Source organism: Corvus kubaryi, unplaced genomic scaffold (assembly GCF_017639235.1).
Source record: "Corvus kubaryi isolate FWS band 111438036 unplaced genomic scaffold, C.kubaryi_AGA036_p1.0 37265, whole genome shotgun sequence".
Classification (NCBI taxonomy): Eukaryota; Metazoa; Chordata; class Aves; order Passeriformes; family Corvidae; genus Corvus; species Corvus kubaryi.
The window spans coordinates 1,213,564-1,233,263 of record NW_024581080.1 but is presented as its reverse complement, the minus strand read 5'-3'; the positions used below and the strand labels follow the sequence as shown (position 1 = coordinate 1,233,263).

Here is a 19,700-nt window from a genome sequence, read left to right as displayed (position 1 = left end):
TTCTTCTCACACAAGCCAGGTTAAGATTTGGGGTTTTTATTCAAATGAAGACAACCAAGCCACTTTTCTCTTTCACACTTTTTATTAATGCAACTTAAATTAGGCTGGAACCTGCAAATTCTGCACAGGGCTCTTTACACAGCTCCGTCCTGGCAAAAGAGGTACCTCAAATCCAGCTGTGAGTGATGGTGCCACATGCTGTGATTGCTCCATAGTGCTCCAGTGAAAGTTCAAAGAGGTTTTATACACAGTGATTATGAAAATAGAGATATATATATATATATATTTTTTCCATACAATAGTTTTACTTCTGCCAGCTACAAAATATGATAAAGAAAAATAATTCATTTGTTTCTCTAGCCCTAGGAATCTTCTACTGCAACAGACACAACATTCCCACTGAAAGCCATGAGGTGGGAGAAAGGACTCTGAAGTCACACTGGAACATTTCCCTGGAATCTACAGGTCATTTCTCCAAGGATCTAGTGTTGTCCTAGAGCCTGATCCAGAGGGATCTGCAGGAAATAATCCCAGTTCTGAACCTCGTAGCTCTGGGATTTTGAGCCCTGCATGGTCACATCACACGCCTGAGTCAAACCAACTTGGAAAGGAGGGAGAATGCTGCAATTCCCCCCAAACACATCATCTGCTGACCCCAGATCATCACTGATCCTCCCAGACTGGTGGCAAAGCAGCATTTTTGTAACAACTGAGACAACGAGACTTGAGGACAGAAAATTGCACTGCAAGGGAGAGACAACCCCCGAAGAACTGTGGAACTCCAGCTCCTGTGGGACTCCAGCTGGGATCCACTGGTTCTTACTCCTCCTGTGTATTTCTACAGTAACAGCTTGATTTCCTTAGATTCAAGGTTAGTTTTAACTTTGGGGTGGTCTAAGCATCTGAGGTAAGTTCTTGATGCACCTTCTCTCTCTTTTTTTTGGTTAGTTTCTTCGTGTGCTTTTTGATTGTGTGTAAAATAAAGGTGGTGTGAGCCGAGAACTCCATGGATCCTACGGGGAAGCAGCTCCTTATCCACGGCTGGGGGTGCTGAGGCCTCTGCCCTGCACAGCTCACCCACACCAGCAGCTCCACCTGCTTTCTGCAGGTGTGGGAGGGCACGGGGGGCACCTGGCCCCAGGCAGGATGCTCCTACAGCCACCTGAGGCAGCCCAAACGAACAGGGAGATCCAGCTGGGAGACAGACGATGCCCAAGCTTTCAGGGGGTCTTTGCATAGTAAATGGAAGGGAAAGGGGAAGATTCACCTGCTGAGCTCATGAGGGGAGGGTGGAGCAGGAGCTGGGGCCCCTCTGCCTCTCTCTGCTTTGGTGACAGCTCTGCCCTTTCCTCTCTACGCTGAATTCACCACAAAGGGTGAAAACTCTGCAGGAACCCCAGCTGGGAGTGGTCAGGACATGTGAAAGGAGGATTTTTCTCACCAGCTGTGACGGACAGTGCACCTCCACACTCGTTTGGAGAGGATTAATTAAAGACATCCAATTTCTGAGCAGGGATGTTCCCACCAGCTGCCACCCCAGCAGAGCCCTGAGCACCCCCTGGGGACACTGAGCCACCCCTGGCACGGACACAGACTGCAACTACACCTGTAAACCTGAACTTGGTTGCTACTGTACAGGAGTAACATTTTCTATCCATATTGCAGCTACAGATTCAATAAATAGAATTGCATATATTGTGCTTTATAAATTAAAATGCATTCCAAAGTGAGGCAATGCTAAACAATGAAACCATTGAACCTTTCCCCCCTCCAAAGCAGCCACACTCTGGTTTCAGCACCAGCCCACTTCTTCACTCTGCTCACAGAGGTGCAAACTCCCTGTTGGTACCTCTGAAAACAAGAAGTCCCGCCCCAAAAGTGATCAAAAAGAGTTTACCTAGGCACTACTGCAAATGTAAGGTGGCTAACAACCATGACTTGAACTCAGGAAAGGGGAGGAGGTGAAGAAAGTCACGATGAATGTTTGGATTCCTTCCTCTCCAGCAGGTTCTGGCCCCTATCTGACACTCTGGGACATGTGCAGGGGTGTCAGCATCTCCTCAAAGATGGCTCCTTTCACGTTAGAGCCCCTCAAATTTGCTTCTTGTAGGTCACAACCTGATAGATCACAATTCTGAAGGGGGAAAGGAAAATTAATGTTAATTAAATAGACCCAGAACTCTGTTCAGAAGTTTAACTCCATTTACCTTAACTCCATTCAACTTTGCAGCTGGAGAAAAGCCAGCAATCCCCCAAATTACTAGCTTTTTGCATACATATATATATTTATATGTATAGGAAATGAATCCTAACTCACTTCCAAGTCAGTCCCTGCCAGCGTGGCTCCTCTGAGGTTGCAGTTCTTTAGTTTGGCGTTTTTCAGCGTGGCCACCCGCAGGTTGATCCCCGTCATCTGACTGCCCTCCATGTCCACCCCCTTCAGGTTGGCACCTGCAACACACCCACACAGGAGGTTTGGAGGAAAATCAGCCAGAAAGGCAGCAGCTCCACATGATGCTTCCTCAGAGCTGGGTAAACTGGGAGAGGTCAAGGCAGAACTGGGAATTTAATGATTATTTGGGCAGAACCAGCCCAGAGCTGCAGGCTTTTCCCGTGGATTGTACAAACACAGCTGAACTTTGGCCACACAAATGTACAGGCACAGGGCTGTTCCCATGAATAACTAACAGGCAAAAACGTCTTACCTTCCAAATTAGCTTTAAGGCCTGATGGATCTTCAAAGTTGCAGCCTTTCAGGGATGCTCCCTCCGCGTTGGAACACAGCATCTTCACCCCCTGCAGGTTTGCACACTGGCAGAGACAGGATGGGAGTCACGAGGGTGTGAAGAGAAATACCAAAGATCAGCAGAACACAGATTTGAGTTCTGCATTGTAACTGAACCCCCCCAAAGCACAACCCCCGTTACTGTGAGGAAGTGGGCAAGCATTGGGAGTGGAACAACCACAGAAAACATGGGGAAACTGATTCTTTTGTTCCAATCCCTGTTTTTTGGGACAACTCCAGGGGAGGCCAGGCTCCCCAGGGTGCAGCATCCTTACATCCAGCACGGATCCTGAGAGGTCAGCTCTCTCCAGGTTGGCACAGCACAGGTTGGCGTGGGACAGGTTGCAGCGGCTCAGATTGGCCATCTTGAAGTTGATGTAGCGAAGATCCAGGCGGGAAAGGTCGGCTCCACTGAAATTCAGACCCTGGAAAAGCCAGTGAACCCCCCCAAAATGGTCACAGAAGGGAAAGGGGAGGTCTGGACACAAAGGAGTTAGAAGAAACATGTCTGGGTAGTTGTGTATATAAATCTATACAGATAAACAGATGTACTGAAACACTTCCAGTACCTGAAAGGGGCTGATAAAAAGATGGGAGAGATTTTTTATATGGACAGAGAGTGCCAGGAGAAGGGGCAATGGATTTAGAGATTAGGTTTAGATGGGATATTGGGAAGGATTTCCTCCCTGTGAGGGTGGGAGGGGCTGGGATAGAATTCCCAGAGAAGCTGTGGCTGCCCCTGGATCCCTGAAGTGTCCAAGGCCAGGCTGGAGCAAGCTGGGACAGTGGGAGGTGTCCCTGCCCAAGGCAGAGTGGAACAAGATTATCCTTAAGGTCCCTTCCAACCCCAACCATTCCATGGTTCCATACAAATATTCACTCACAAGATCATTTATTCCATTACGTAACACCAGGGAAATGTAAGTGCAAAGCTCTCACGAGCTGGATTTGTCCTTAAAACAGGCTGTGGTTTTAGACTGTAAGAGGGCAGGGTTGGATTAGGTGTCAGGAAGCAATTCCTGGAGTTTTGTTGGAAAGAGAAAGCCTGAGTTCCCTCACCTGACAGCGCAGCTCGGACTTGGTGGGTGTTGCCAGCAGGAATCGGACAAACTCCTTCCGGGAGATGGGAGAGTGATCCTCAGCTGGCTGGGAGTTCTGGGGAGAGGCGTTTCACAGGGACAGCACTCAGTTACACATTCTGGGAGAGCAGGACCTGCATCCCAGTGTTACAGAGAGCAAGCTACCTTAATAGCAACTTCCAGGTGTTCGATGAGCGAGTCGATCCCAAAAAACCTGGCTTCTTCCAAAACCCCTACAAACAAAGCAGTGCTGGTTATTCCAGGGAATTGCTGATCCAGAGAGCAGCACCCTTCTCTCCCCTTACTGGAGAACAACCACACACATTACACTGGATGTAACTGGGGAGAGAGGAAAGGTTTGCTTGCAGCTAAAAGGAAAAACATAACTCAGACACAACATTTCCAACACCAGCATTAGGTTAAAGAGATCAACTCCAGAATTCCAGCTATTAATCCAGTATGGATTTTTTAATGCTCCAAAGAGAAATAGCAGCCTGTCCTCATTAAAGCAAGCACATGGAGCTGCACTGCCGAGAATAAATCCACCAAAGGAAAACTCCCAACCACGGGGAGGAGCACACAAAGCTCCCTCTGGTTTCACCACGGGCACTTGAGGGCAAAGCTTTAATTCCAAGGAGGAATAATTTAGGAGATGTCAGACAGGTAATACCTACCTAGCAAATTAATGCCATCATTTACAATGAGCTGTCCGTGACGCAAATAGTTCAAAATGGGCTCAAAATACTCGGGACTGCGGTCAATGAGGAAAGCTCCTCTAGGATCTTGCTTATTCCCCCAAGCATCTGTTTCCACAACATATATATATATAAAATTACTTTTGCTGTAGTCATAGAAGAGCATTTGCTTCAGTTTTCAGAGTTTTTAATTACTGAAGGGGACTGGAATAGCAAACATTCCACTTGGAAGGGTGGTTCGGAGAGAGAAGGAAGGAAAAGAGAAGTGGGGGGGGAGGAAATCAGCTTAAAACGAACTTGTTCCTGCTCTGAATAACTCAATTTATTATCACATACAAAACAATCATGGCTAGATAAAAGCAGCACTAAGATTTTAGCCTGATTGTCTCCCCAAGGCTGCCTCGTGCAGAGTTTGCTCATTGGCTCTGCTGCCAAAACTGAGGAAGATGCAACAAGATGAAAACTTCGAATCAAATAAACAAACAAAAAAAGGACCCAAACTACTAACAGTGCATGGGAGGTGTATTTGCAGTTTGTGAGATGATCAACATGAGGTGGTGAAATGATAAACACAGAGAAATAAAGTTATTAAAAAATAATTCTCTGTCCTGATTTGGTACTTTAACATACTTTGGATATTTTAGTTTATGGACAGGAGTCTCAGCTTGACAGTGCCTTTTGCCCACTTTGCTAATTAATTACTTAAAAATAATCAAGTTTATCTCAATATACTCACCTTTGTCTTTAAACATGTGTGCCAACATACTGTCAGGTTCTTTGTTAACCAAAGTGCTCCTAGAAAACAAAAGCAGCCCAATTTTATTTTCCCTTCATCTGTAAATGTTTAAGAATTAATTTCTTGCAAAACTGTGGTGGCAAATACAGAGAAAGCTGCAGGAGTCAGAGACCTCCTCCTTCACAGTAAGCTATTTTTTAAGGTCTTTTGCTTTATTGAAATGAAGTTTTTGAAGACCATTTTTACCGGGTGGTGGTGAAGTATCTGCCTCCCACATTGAGAGTGAGCCAGTCTGTGTGGGACCCTGTCAGCTCCTCCTGAGCTCTCCCATCACTCTGAGGATCTGCAGAGAAGAAACAAAGAAATAATTGGAGAAATTGTGACTATTCCTTAATGAATTCCCTATGGAAATAGGTATCTTCTGAAAACACCACAAAATAAAGTCTTTGCTTTATATGAAAGCAAAATAAACTCTATTAAGTAAAAGGTTAAAGATAAGAAATATAGGCTCACCAATGAAGGGCTCCCCTTCACAGACAAACAAAACATCATCATCCCTGAGAGAGGAGGGGGCAGAGGGAAGAGAAAAAGAAAGTTAGTAATAATTTATTGTTCATCTAACTGACAGTGGAACCTCTCCTGATTACTTTCAGGTAAATTATGACCAGTGGCCATTAGCTGGAACTTCTATATCTGGTTTTTATCTGTATTTTGCAGGTTCTTGTGCATTGGAATGGACTGACTTCACCAGAGATTTTATCCGTAGCAGCCAGGTAGAGACCACTTGTGTACTCAATTAATTCTTACAAAAGAGTTGCTTTTCTCCCCAGTCTGGGACCATTCTGTGAGGCCAAAGCAATGGGAGAATTTGTCTCCTTTATAGAACCCCCCCCATTCCAGGGCTGACTGGAATAGTGGGGATTTCATGGCACAAACATTGCCCTGGAATCAACACAGGAGGAGGTGAAAAGGCCTCAAACACAGCTTGTATCAAGTTCTGAACCAATAAAAGGTTTGAAGCTCAAAAGACATGAAAGGACCTTTGGGCACCCTGGCTGGGAATGATCATATCCGATTTTAGGGAAAGCACTGGTTATTGATTAAGGAGGATTAACAGGTTAGTCTCTTAATCCACATCCCTGATTTGCCTTTTCCCGGCTGATCCTTACCTAATCAAAGCAATATCATCAATGAGCCCCCCTTTCCCATTGTAAACACTGGTGGCTTTTATCCCAAGCTTGTTGCTGGCCACAGAGAGCAAATCTGAGAGAGTCCCATACACAGCCACGACCTGGGAGAGAGAGGAGAGAGGACGCTGTGAATAAAACCAAACCCATGAAACCGTGCTCCAAAAGCTCTGCCTCTTCACACTTACCAGGGCTATTAGGGGGAGCAAAACCCATTTGGATCTTGACCAAAAAACAAGGGAAAACACCAACTTTGGTGTTGGAACAGAAAAATCGGGTGACTTGCACAGCTCCCAACAAAACTCACTGCAACAGCAGTGAGAGAATAAATGCTGGTGCTGTAAGAATGTAACGCCGTTATTTATTTCTCTGAAGAAATAGTGTTACTTGTTCTATTCCAGGGCTCTCCCAAATCTACTTCCCTCCCCAAAAACAAGGATTAAAGGGCAGGCACACGAACTGTCTGCACTCAGGATGAGGATGGGAAAATCAGGATCATGGACACGATTCAGCAGAACTGCAAGGTTGGAATGCGGTCACATGAACTCCTGCCCTCGAGATCCCGGTGGAAATAGCGGGATCATGGACAGAATTAACAGAAATACACATTAAAGCACAGTCACATCAACTTCTGCACTCGGAATGTGGATGGAAACAACAAGATCACGGGCTCTGTGTGGAACTGCATCCCAGGGCCTTTTCCTCTACCGGACAAGCACTGGTTGGGCCTAAAAATCCCTATTTTCAGTCTTGAGACGATTTTAGCGAGGTTTTAAACAATTAATCACGATTATTCCCAGGGTACCCCCACGCAGGGTCAGTCTTCCTCCAGAGCCCTCATCCCCCAGGCTGTGCCTGACACGAGCAGCCGGGCGTGACTCCCTAAAGCCACGAAGCGCCTCCACCCGCGACAAATCCCCGCCTGTCGCGATTCCCTCGCGATTCCCTCCACAGGCAGTGAGGGGGGGGGGAACCCCGCGCCCCGCTCCCCTCCGGCACCGCGCGGCGCAGGCCCGGCTGCCCCGGGAGGCTGCGGAGAGGGCAGGGCCGGGCAGGGGGCCCGTGAGGAGCGGGACCGGCCGCGGGCCGCCCCCAGCCCGGCCTCACCTTCCCGTTGCGGGCGCTGCCGTTGACGAACAGCGTCACCCGCCTCATGCTGCGCCCGCCGCCGCGCCGCCACCCGGAAGGGGCGGGCGCTGACGGGCAGGCCCCGCGGCCAATCAGCGCCGCGCGGCGCCCCTCGCCCGCCCAATGGGCAGCGAGGAGGCGGGGCAAAGCCGGGGCGGCAGCCAATCGTGGCTGGAATGAGCCTCTATATTTGCATGAGCCCTCTGTGATTGGCTGCCGCCCGTCACGTGCGCGCGGGCCGTTGAATGAATTCATTTAATTATTTTATTTTTTTTCCCCCTACCAGAGCGGTGCTGTGACCTAACGGCTCGCGATCCCTCCGCCGGCTCAAAGAGTCCCCCCTATCCCCGCCAAGCCCCGCGGACCCCCGGGCAGAGCAGCGGGGCGGGGTCGCCCCCCACGATCCGCCCTTGCTGCGGTACCGCTGGAGCCGCGGTGGCTGCGGTGGGCGCGGGGGGTGGGCGAAGGGGCGGGGGCGCGGAGGGATCCGCGGGGGCGTGGCGCGGTTTGAAAGTGTGAGGCGGGCCGGGCGCGGCGGGTGAGGGGCCGAGGTGAGGGCGGCGTGGCGGGGGAGCCCTGAGCTGGGGAACCCTCGGCGGTGTCCGGGAGGCTGCGGGGGTACGCGGGGTGCGAGCGCCCAGGGGGTGCTACAGGCCAAGGGAGCCCCGGGTTGGGTGTTTTTCCTTCGTTTGGTGGCTGTAATTGTGAGCATCGGCCTCCTCCGCTGAGGCCTGAAAGCACAAAGAAAGGAAGGAAAAAAAAGAAAGGAAAAAGTTGCTCACGCGTTGTTAGGCAGCGTAGTTGTGGTGATTTTTTTTTTCTAAAAGTGCACGTATTTGCAGAAGCGAAGTTTCAGAGTCACGTTATTGAGTTGTACGTCATTCGCTTCAAATTCAAGAGACTAACAGCAAAAAAGTATCAGCCTTTTAAGGTTCCTGGTTAAAAGTTAGCGGTGTTAAAAAAAATGCATTACTAATGTTGTTTCTTGTGCTGGTTGCTTTCCAAGACTTGCCTTCTCTTTCTGCTGATACTAATTAGTGTTATTAAAAATAGTATTAAACTGCTAATATTTGTTGTAACAGAGCAAAGCAGTCACTCTGTGACTGTGATTAATTATATCCTGCATGTATTTTATACTAATGTGAAGTTTGACAGAGGGAAATCACAGCCTTGTGTCTCTTTATCCTGTCTATAATGTGGGTTTTTATTGTTCTGTGTTTTTCTTTCTGTCCCAGCCCCTTGTGTCCTTTCCCTGCAGCTTTTGGGGGATAGATTTCCGTTCCCACCCCGCTGTTAAACACCTTGTCCAGGAAAAATGTGGGTTTGGGAGAAGCTTGAATATGCTAGTGAGCTCTGCTCTTAGCAAATACTAATTATTTTTCTTTTTAATAGGAATCTGTAATTACAGGAGCAAAGGCTGAGTGAATGTTCCTTAAAAGAAGTCACAAACAATGCTCAGAGGATCTAAAACTCCCCTGAAAGTTAAAGAAAATGAGAGTGGTTGTCCTGAAGAGAAGAAAAAGGCCTGTTTCCCTCTGTCAAAAGACCAGAAGAGCTGCAAAGTGACCAAATCCAAAGTCATCAGACCATCCAAGAAGGAGAATTTCACTGATGGGAGCCAGACACGGCCACAAAAACGTGCCCTGAAGTGCCCCAAAGGCCCCGAGGAGGATTCGTGTCACCCCTGGGGGGTTGGTGTGAGCTGGCAGCCCCCTGGGAGCTGTTTTGGGGCACTCGGGGGGGAGGTGCTCAGTGAACCCCCCTTGCCTTTGGACACGAAGCAGGATTTTTCCTGTGGCCAAGCTGTTCCCTTGGGAAATTACTTCTACTCCACCCCTGAGAGGGACAAAGTGGAACCTGATTTCGGACTATGTGAACAGAGGAAAAGACCTGTTGATTCTGCTGCTGTGACAACTGCTGAGTTTGGGATTGCTCAAGAAAGTTTTACCAAACGACCCACGGGTGAGGCTGGGGTGACAAATGACTTTTGTCCTTCTCAGAGGGGCTTCTCCAGGTTGTTTAGTCCAACCTCGTGCCAAAAAGCTCCAATTTAGGGCAGGTTCAGGCGATCAGAGTTTGAATATGCCCAGGAGCACACCCTGAGAGGCTGTTGCCGCAACATCCTTGTAGGATATCCCATATATAGGATCATTATACCATTTGACTGTGTAGGATATATCCTACATAGTTGGATGCTCCCTGTTTACCTCTCTTCACCGGAGGTTGTGTCGGAGTTTCACAAGGGAATTGCAAGACAAATTCTGCCAGTATTGGTAGACACTTCCTTAACAAGCAATTGAAAAACTAAAATACGGACTTGGTTTGTGATTAGTTAAATGTTAACCTGGTTTTAGGCACTTAATTTCATTGTTCAGGGAGGTTTCTTGGGCTGAGCAGGTAACTTTGTATCTTAGAATAAGTAGTGTTAATCACCCTTACAAATGATAAAAAATTACCATTAAAGCTTTAGATATTACAAGATACTTTTCTGGTGATCTGCTTTTCTTTTTAACCTCTCTTGTTGTCCCCTTTTCAGGGACTTCCCCAGCTTCACTAAAATTTAGGAGAAGATCAACCATTGGATTGAGGGGATCACCAGAAAACAACACCCTGATCCGATACCTGGCCCAGCACAGGAGCAGCAGGCAGAAAGAAGCTTTCACACAGGTGAGAGTCCTTCCCAAATACCTGAGGTGGGACTTTAATTCCCTCCTGGAACCAACTTGTGCTGGGAGAAGGGGAGGCAAGTCTTGGGAAGAATCCAGCAGAAGGGGTAACCATGGTGTTAATTTGCTGGTGTCCCTTGGTCACCTGCCTTCAGGATAAGGGGGTGTTCCAGGTTCTGGTTACTCTCTGTAGAGGTTGGGATTTCTTCTCCGTGTTGAGCTTGCTGCTAATTTTAACTTCTGTTACTTTCCTGTGTTTGCTGCGCTTCATTTTTGTGTAATGAAAGTGTTGCTGGTCCCAAGTGAAGTCAATCTTAGCACAAGTGACTTGGTTATAATCAGATTTGTTCATAGCTTGAACTATCCCGGGCTATCAGAAAGGAAATTCTGGACTAGAGGAACAGATTAAATGCAATAAAATGTAACAGATTTCTGGGTGAAGTTCCTTTTTTCCTTATTTTACCATCCAGCTACAACTGCAGCCAGATTAAATACAACATTCTTTGTATTTTATCTCAAAGTACCAATACAAAACATTAAAGCTCAAATGGTGAGGGAAGAAATGCCTGATGGGGTTAATTTTGTTTTGGCAGATCAGTCCCTTCAAACATGCAAATGTGAGGTCGCTGAAGGACAAAATCGATGCTTTTCAGACCTCCTTTGGATCCCTGCAAGAAGCTGAGGGGGAGGCTTCCCAGGAAGGAGGTTCCTGTAAGTTGATTAAATATTCTGGTCAGTGATTGATCTTAAATATCAGCTCTTCCTTTAGGCTAAAAGGTATGAAACTAAAGACACTTCTTATAGAACAAAATATTCTTCCTTTACAAGGCTTGGCACAGGTGTTTGCGCTTGGCTTGGGGTTTGTTTTGTTCGTTTAAACTGTCTTAATGCATCCTGAATAGTGGTTTCTCAGAAAACTTGTATTTTTGGGACTCTTTCCTTAGTTTTAGTTTCTGGATTTGTACTCTTTGATGTATTTCTCACTAAGCATTAATGTTTTCACATTTCTTTCCATGAAACTGAGAATGGTTTTTATTTTACTTCTCTGCTGTTGCTGGTCTTAATAACATTTATATGAAAAGAATCACTTACTTTGTTTTGAAGGTTTGGTAATGTTATTTCCAAAGTAGATCTAAAAAATGTGTTCTTCTCCCTGCCTAGAACATTACCTGACTTTTTGCACCTCTTGATGAAGAAACACAAAAAGAGAATTCACTGAAAAACCTGAAGTTTGTCTTTGTGGTTTGTTTGGGTTCTGTTTATTTTTAATTGATGCAGCTCAGAACAAAGCACCTTTTAAAAAAGAGCCAAACCTGGAGCAGTGGAGTGAAGAGTTCATGTTGGGCAACAGAGGAGCTGCTTTGAAAGAAAATTTAAGTGAGAATGGGACCAAGAGCAGCAGGAGTGGCCCCAGGATCTGCAGCATCTTGTCCCCACAGCGAGCTGTGACTGTCACTGGCCCTGCTGCTGCAAAGGTGCTTTGGGCTGGGGAGAAACTTCTCAATTAGACATTAAAATAGGCAATTTTTTCATTTGCCATGTCTCATCCTTCTAAGCATTTAGCCTGGGTGCTTTGGGAAAATAAGTTCAACTGAAGTAGTGGATGATTGAGAAAACTCTGAAATCTTTGTGGGATTAAAACCCTCCATAGTTTGTGCTGTTGTAAAAATCCTGTAACTTTTTCTTTAGGAATGGGTTTATGAGCAGCAAAATCCTATTAAATCCTTGGAGACTGCTGTAACTGGAGATATCCTGGAAACAGGCCATGGTAAGAGGATTCAGCACTGTTACAACCTTTGCTAAACTCTCATTAGGAAATAAAAATACTAGCATATTTGTCAGGAAGTGTTTCAGCTGGTATTTGTCATCTTGTCTACAATTTAGGATGCAGCAGAAACCTGATGGAACTTTTCCTTCATGCAGTGCTCCTTTTTTTTTTTTTTTGTATGTTTTATAAATTTCTGAAAATAGCAAATGTGCATGTGGCACAAAAAGCCAGAATTTACAGACTGATGGATTTTTGGGGGATGTTTCTGCACAGGTTCTGTGGAGATGTGTGCCCTTCTACAACTCATGTTTTTAGTACTCAAGTTCTCTCAATTTTCCTTCAGCCTTTCAGTGTCACTGCTCTCTCCTTGCTCTAAAGGCCACAGGTGTGGGCACAGCGCTGGTGGCACGGGCAGCGATGCTCTGGCGGATCTCAGCACAAGGAAGGTTGGATTTGTGGAAGGTGTGAGCCTGGGAATACTGGATGGAAGCCAAGCCCCTGTGACACCGCCCCGAACAGGGAATATTCCCAGCAGTGACCTCTCCCAGAGCGGCTCCCTGCTGAGATCCATCCTGAAGAAAACCCCCGGGAGGGAGCTCCTGGGCAGCTCAGAGGTTGGCTCAGTGCTTGGGCTTAAAGATGCTTTGGTGACTGATTGATGGGGATTGGGAATGATTTGGAAATGATTTAAGGCTGCTTGGTCATCTTGGAAGCTTTGCTTGGAGCTTTCATGTTGTGAGAGGATCTGTGGTGACCTGATTGTACCTTCCAGGACCTGAAGGGGTGACAGGAAAGATGGAGAGAGACTTTACAGAGGTCTGGAGTGCCAGGACACAGGGAATGGCTTCCCACTGCCAGAGGGCAGGGATGGATGGGATATTGGAAAGGAATTCCTCCATGTGAGGGTCGGGAGGGGCTGGGATGGAATTCCCAGAGCAGCTGTGGCTGCCCCTGGATCCCTGGAAGTGCCCAAGGCCAGGCTGGAGCCCCCTGGGACAGTGGGAGGTGTCCCTGGGCATGGCAGGGCTGGCACTGGGTGGGCTTTAAGGTCCCTTCCCACCCAGTTCATTCCATGAAATGAATGTTTTTGAGTATTATTCATGCAGCAAACAATTAGATATGTTTAAACAAAACAATTGATTATTAAATGCTGCTTAGAGGACAATATTTTAATTAAATTGTATTGAACTGTATCATTTAAATTTGACAGGAATACTCCAACAGTGCTATTGACAGAGGAGGAGGTGGATCTGCTGCAGTCTCTGATTGTGTAAAAGCCTTTGAAACATTGCAAGCAGGTCAGATTCCCCTAAGAAAAAAAAAACCCCTTGGTTTTCTTTATTTCTTTTTTTTTAATAGGTGAAGTATTATGTGGGATCATAAGGTTTTGTCTCTTTGCTAAATCTGGTTATTGGAATGCATTAATCACCACTGAATGCAAATCCTGCTGATGACATGGAAAACAAGATTGCCAAGGAAAGGAATGTCTATTAAAAAAAACTAATGCCACCCCAAAACTTCAGAAAGCCTCGCACACCAGAATAGAATCCCTGATTTTTAAAGGAATTTTACACTTTTCAACTGAAACGTGGGGAACAGGTGGTCACTTTTAGTCTGTTTCTTCCTTAATTTTTTTATAGTGTAATAAATCGAGGCTGAAAATCCTGGCTGGCCTCACAGGCCCTGTAAAGGTTGTGTTTTGCTGTTTGTTGGGGTGGGGATTTTTAGGGGAATATTAAAATCCCTTGCAAAGCCTCTGCTCTGTGCCAGCTTCCCCTTCACTCAGCTGTTTATTTCATTTTATTCCAACAGAGAGAACTGAGAGTCAGAGCTCCAAAACACCAAAGAAGAAAAAAGTGACTTTTGGGGAAGTTCTGAGCCCTGAAATCTTTGATCAGACCCTGCCTGCCAACACCCCCTTACGCAGAGGAGCCTCCCCAGGGTGTCCTCAGGGGCAGAGCCCCTGTGCAAGGCCAGGCCTCTCTGAAGAGCCTTTGCCTCAGCTGGATTTTGGCTGGGATGATGTGAGTTTGTTGTTCGAAGTGGCAAAACCCCCTCTGCTCCCTGTGAATGGTCAATTCTTGTGTAATTCCCCCCCAGCCTGCTTGGTTTTGCAAAGAAATTGCTGAAATATTAAAGTAGCGTCTGCTTGGAGTTCTAGAGTCACACTGAGAAGTTGAGTTTTTAGGAATTCTGAGCAGCCCTTTGGCCTGGAGGTGTTCTAGAAGGTGTCTGAACCTTGAAGTGTTTTTCCCTTCACTTTTTCTTATATTTTGATGCTCTGTTTCTTTTTGCCACCCAGAGCAAAGGTGTTTTCTTTAAGGAAACAAAATAAAACCGCTTTGTCTGCTCCAAACACTGATGGAAAAGATGTTTTTCAGGATATATCTGGTAGAGTTTATTGCTAAGAAATGTCATTTTTTGTTTGAAGGAAGGTGTTGAGCCTCTCCAAGAATTCCTGGAAGGATCTGTTGCTGTAGAAACCCCTTCACCTGTTGAAAATGCAGAAGGTAACCCCAACTTGTGTTTTTATCTGAATCTTTGTGTACCTGAAAATTGAGAGTTGAGGGGTTTGGTTTATTTTTTTGTCTGTTTGTTTTGGTTTTTTAAATACAGAAGATATATTTCAATGATGCTAAAATTTGAATGGTAGCATCTAAATTTCAATGCTTTCTTCTGAAGATCTTTGCAGTGTTTACCTGACTTCAGGTTAATTGGATCTTATTTACACTTGTGGTATTTTTCTATGAATATTTTACTGCTTAAAGTAGGTTTTTTTTTAGAATCTTGATTCTGATACTGTAATTTTTATGATTTTTAAACAGCAAGCCAACAGCAAAAGAGTTGAAAGTGGGCTGTGCATATTTATCTATGAAAGCTGTGACTGTGCTGATTATTGTTACCAAATCCTCACAAGCTGAGTTTTCCTGTGTTTTGTAGAGCAAGGTATAATTTTTTATCTTGCCATGCTTGATGCTCCTCAGGATTAAGTTTCTACTCGAGACTAAGGTGGCTGAAGTGCATAATACCAGAAATGATATAGATAATTTCCTTAAAATGGGATTAACTTGCATTGGAAATGATTAAAAATCCTTTTTTATTTTCATTTATAGTAGCAGAGACTGACAAACCTGACATGATAACTCTTTCTTCTACTAAAAGGAGGGTGAGTTTCTTTAGTGGTAACATTTATTTGGTTTTTTTGAACTTCCTCAGGTGGAATTGTTCTCTTTTATCCCTCTTGACGCTTAAAAGTGTTTTTGCAGCCTCAGGTATGAGGATTATCTATATCCAGGATATGGAAATACCTCCTGTTAGTGCCTTCAGGAAATGAGATTTTTCAGTGGAAATGATTTTCCAGTTATTAAAAATACAGCCTGATACTTAAATTGACAATTTCTATTGAATTTTCCAGGAGCTTTTCCAAACAGTCTGACAAAATGTGTTGGTGGCTGGAATTTCAAGGCACAGAATTGATTGTACAACAAGAAATGCTTTCAGGTTTCAGTGTTGGACAGCTCTGGTGGGAGGGGAAGGCAGAAAATAGAGGAATATAAAGAAAGTATTTCTTAAAAGAAACAACTGACAATGAAAATTTACAGTGTTTTCATTATTACACAGATAGGACTGGATTGTACTGTGTGAAATGAGTCTGTAATGTTTGATTTCCAGTTCTGTCAGCCCCTAACAAGGTGATAGATATAATTAATTCCAGTTTGGTTCTTGTGCCTGTTGGACTCTGGTGGGTTTTCATGAGCAGCAGGTGCCACCCAACCACCCCAAATCCTGTTCCTCAGCAGTGCAGAGCAGTGGCAGAGGATGCTGATTGTGGCAGCTCAGGAGCCACAAACACTGAGAATGACAAAGACACTAAAAATCCAAGAAGGAGCAAGATCCAGAGACAGAAGAATCCAACCACAGCTGCTCCCAAAAAGACCCAGGTGAGTGCCAAGCACTGCACTTGCTGAATTCTGCCTTTATTTTTATTTCTCTCTCCTTGTGTTTTACAGGATTATTTTGATCTTCCTGTTGCTGCCAATACTTTCCTTCGTCATCCCCATCTTGTTTCCTTGCGTTTCCTGCCCCATCCCTCTTCCTTACTGACCGGAGGGCTTGAATTTTTGTAGGGCAAAAAGGATCTTTTTGGAGAGAGGTGTTTGTGGGTCCCTTTTCAGACTTGAGGGCCAAGAAATGAGTTTGTGATTCTTCTCTTACCAAGTTCTTGCAGAACCATGTTAGGAAAGTCATTCTTCTTTGCTTTGAGTTTTTTAGGTTATTCTGTAGATGGCAGAAGAAGTGGAACTTTCCTTTTAGGGGGAGCAGTTGTCATCCATCAAAATCCAGTAATGGGGTCACTGATTGAAAAATACTGTAATGGATGATTAAAATTTCACTGTGCTTTATTCTCCTTCTCAATCTTTTCAGAAAACAAAATACCCAAGCTACGGGAGAAGAAGAAAGAAAAAAGTCAAGAAATCTTTATATGGGGAAAGAGAAATGGCTTCCAAGAAACCCCTTCTCAGTCCTATCCTTGAAATTCCAGAGGTTTTCTCTTCTGTCTCATCTCCAAACTCACCAAAGGCAGATGCACTTTTTACAGGTAATTTGGGTTTTAGTTTTATTTTGCTTTTCTCTCTGTTTCTTCTGATGTTTTATTTCAACAGTTACATAAAAAACCTGTTTGTGGTTACCTTGAGTGCATTGGTAATGAGCCCATGAAATCTTTTCTGCCTTTAATTGCTTCTGTAATAGCAGAGGCTGGAGGATCTGATAGATTATTAATGTCCAGCTGATCAATTCAATTCTTGTTGGACTCCAGTGTAAATCTGATTAAAAAATCCCCTACTTTACTTCACGTACTGATATTTTCATAGCCGTTAAAGCTGGTGCGTTGGGCATGAGGAGTTCAGGGATGTGCAGAGCTTTCTGTTGGGTTCTTTTCCCCCGTTTATCTGGGGTGGTTGTTCGGAAGGTTATTTTTACATAAGTAAATAAGTAAAATAATATATATAATATATAAAACAAGTAAAATACTATGAAGCTTTTCTTGTAATACATAAAAGAATTTGTATATTCATTTAAGTAACCATGTGTTTGCTGTCACTCAGAGGGTGCAGGTTTGGGTGATCCCAAATCCAGGAATGCCTGCAAGGACACTCCCCAGGAGCCGGTGGCTGGAAGGGTGCGAGGGAAGGAGCTCTGTGCAGCTGCTGTGTGCCCAGGCCCTGGGCTCCTGGAGGAGGCAGCAGCCACCAGCTCTGGCACTGGAGACTCTGAGGTGCCAGGGAGCCTGGAGTGTGCTCCTGGCACTGCTGCTGAGGTAACTGATGGGCTTAGGGATCACAGAAGTGATGTTTGGGGGGAAAAAAAAACAGAGAGTGAATAAACTGTGGAACAGGCAGCCTGGAGGCCGTGGAACCTCCATCCTTGGAAGGAGGTGTTGAGCATTCAGAACTCAGCTGAGCCTCTGAGCACCCTGGGCCTGTGGAAGGTGTCCCAGCCCATGGCAGGGGCTGGAATGGGATCATCTTTAAGGTCCCTTCCAACCCTGGCCATTCCAGGATTCTCTGCTTCCCAAGCAACCTCAGTTTGGCCTCACACTGAAACGGATTCCAGCCTGCAGGATTCCCTGTCAGCTGTTGGGATTTGGGAAACTGACTTGGTGAGGAGAACAGTAGCCAGTTCAGCTGTTTCAAACTGGCTTCTCATGGATTATCTTTTGCCTATATTTAAAAAAATTTAAGACTTATTTTTTTTATCCCCCCAGTTTTCAAAGACTGTGCCAGATGCAGAAGGTGATTTGGATACCTCTGAGTATTTCCAGCCAGGTGAAGAGACTCCATGTGAAAAAGAAGCAAAAGAAAGCAGTTCCTTGTTAGAAAAGGAGGAATCACAAGGAAATCTCCTACGTGGGCTGGAAATTCTGGAACAACAGGATGTACAGGAGGGTGCCCAGAGAACCGAGTGTCCTCAGAAGGATTCTGTCAGAGGTGATCCAGCAAGGAGAAGAAGAAGAAGCGGCAGTGCCTTCTACTTCCCTCCAGCTGGAAACTTGGAAGTACCTGGGACTGATGTTGCAGTTTCCTGTTACAGTGTGGAAGAAGTTCTGTCAGCTCCCCGGCCGAAGGAGGGATCCCCCCAGCCCTGCAGGAGGAAGAGCAGTGCCGGTGCTGAGGGCAGGGTGAGGCGCAGCATGAGGCTGAGCAAGGATGCAGCAAGTGAAGGACTTGCATGGGTTCAGCTTCTCAGTGAGATTCCCAAGCAGCCTCCCCTCCCAGCTGCTGCTCCCAAAGCCAGGAGAAGCATCAGCACATCCATCCTGGCAGGATCCGAGAATATTCACCACAGGGAGCAAAACCTCCTCCGCTTCCCTGCCCCAGGGAAGGAGAACGAGGGCTCTGCTCCTCCTGCTGCTGGTCCTGGCAGGAGGGGCAGGAGGAGAAGCCTCTGTTGAAGCCACAGCTCGAAAAACACCCTGGGCTCCCACCCAGAGAAGGAGAAACACAACTTCTGGGTGTGGGAAGGACAGGAGTAACCAAAAACACTCGGAAGAAGCAGAAACTCTTGAGCTACAATTGAAAGAGGTCTCCGGCAGCTCTGATTTTCTGAAGTGAAGGTGCCTCTTAGAGCCTTGTGTGTGTTCTCAAGTGCAGTTTTCTTCTCTTTCCTGCTTATATTCCTCACTTATTTTCTCATTTTCTGGATAACTTAGAACTCATTTTCCTTGTCTTGGTGCCTGAAATGCTGGAAGATCTGACCTGTGGGAGACTGGCTCAGAGCACTGGTCTGGTACAGTTATGGCAGGTAATGAAGAGAATAAAAAATTCTCCCAGATAAATGTGGGTTCGTCTTTAGCAGTTAAACCATGGTGTAAGATGTGTCCTTCCAGCTACAGTTGCTCAAAGGGTTTATTTCCCATGTGCTTGACCATTCCCTGTAAACTGCTCTTGAAATCTGCCTATATTTTCCTCTAGATTGCAAAAATACACCAGAAAGAGATTGTCTGCAAATAATAAAGGAATCACTTCTTGAGAGGGAAGAGGAGGAAGTGGGGAACTTGCTTCCATCTTCTGGAATGACTTTGGGCATGAGCAGAGGTGGAGTTCCTTCAAGTAGGACTTTGTGTTAGAATTCATGAATTTTCTGATGTAAAGGGTGGCCATTAAACAAAAAAAAAAGCTTTAAAATCTTATGTATAAAATTCACCTGGAAAATGAAATTGGCCGAGGGGAGAGAACCATTCCTCACCAGGAAAGCTGTGCTTCCTTCCCAGCCTTGTGTGTGTGTCCTGACTCCAGCTGCCGTTGGCCAGGCCTTACCCTGTCATCTTCCTGTTTGCATTTTCTGCTTGGAACAATGGAATAAAGAGTGAGCACTGGAGGTGGTCTGCTCCAAGGTTTGCTGCTGCTTTCATTTGTTATCCTGAGGTGTTCCAGCCCAGAGTGATCCCAGTGCCAGCGTGCAGGAAATGGCTTTGTGTCCAGCACAGTCCCTTCTGTGACCTGGGTTTTACCATGAGTGATGTGGGATAAAATCCTTGATGTACTTGGCTGCTTTTATAGAGCTTGCAAGCAACCAGAGCAGTTGGATTTTTATGCCTCTTTCTCCCAAGACAAGAATTCCTAAAGCAGCTTGAAAGAAACTCCACTACTTAAG

The 19,700-nt window shown here is 45.6% G+C and overlaps 2 protein-coding genes across 3 annotated transcripts; one reads left to right on the top strand and one right to left on the bottom strand.

The window, feature by feature from the left end:
- Positions 1–63: 63 nt before the first annotated feature.
- Positions 64–7,694, bottom strand: KCTD9 (potassium channel tetramerization domain containing 9). 2 transcript variants are annotated; one of them, XM_042024779.1, is made up of 12 exons: positions 7,590–7,694; positions 6,465–6,586; positions 5,809–5,852; positions 5,542–5,638; positions 5,296–5,354; positions 4,539–4,667; positions 4,030–4,097; positions 3,845–3,940; positions 3,061–3,210; positions 2,706–2,811; positions 2,318–2,451; positions 64–2,134 (listed from the first exon to the last, which is right to left on the bottom strand). In XM_042024779.1, exons 1-12 carry the CDS (start codon positions 7,635–7,637, stop codon positions 2,018–2,020), a joined length of 1,170 nt encoding a protein of 389 aa, XP_041880713.1. In that variant the 5' UTR covers positions 7,638–7,694; the 3' UTR covers positions 64–2,017. The 2 variants fall into 2 exon arrangements, with proteins under 2 accessions (XP_041880713.1, XP_041880714.1); XM_042024780.1 differs by lacking the exon at positions 4,539–4,667.
- Positions 7,695–7,933: 239 nt separating this feature from the next.
- On the top strand, positions 7,934–19,424 carry CDCA2 (cell division cycle associated 2). The gene is given in 17 exon segments (XM_042024778.1): positions 7,934–8,028; positions 8,453–8,541; positions 9,003–9,572; positions 10,147–10,277; positions 10,870–10,987; positions 11,555–11,751; positions 11,966–12,044; positions 12,423–12,658; positions 13,255–13,342; positions 13,857–14,068; positions 14,476–14,554; positions 15,158–15,210; positions 15,842–15,985; positions 16,470–16,644; positions 17,153–17,364; positions 17,812–18,492; positions 18,494–19,424. Coding segments are annotated over 15 exon segments (3,081 nt in total). The 5' UTR covers positions 7,934–8,028; positions 8,453–8,541; positions 9,003–9,061; the 3' UTR covers positions 18,659–19,424.
- Positions 19,425–19,700: the final 276 nt, after the last annotated feature.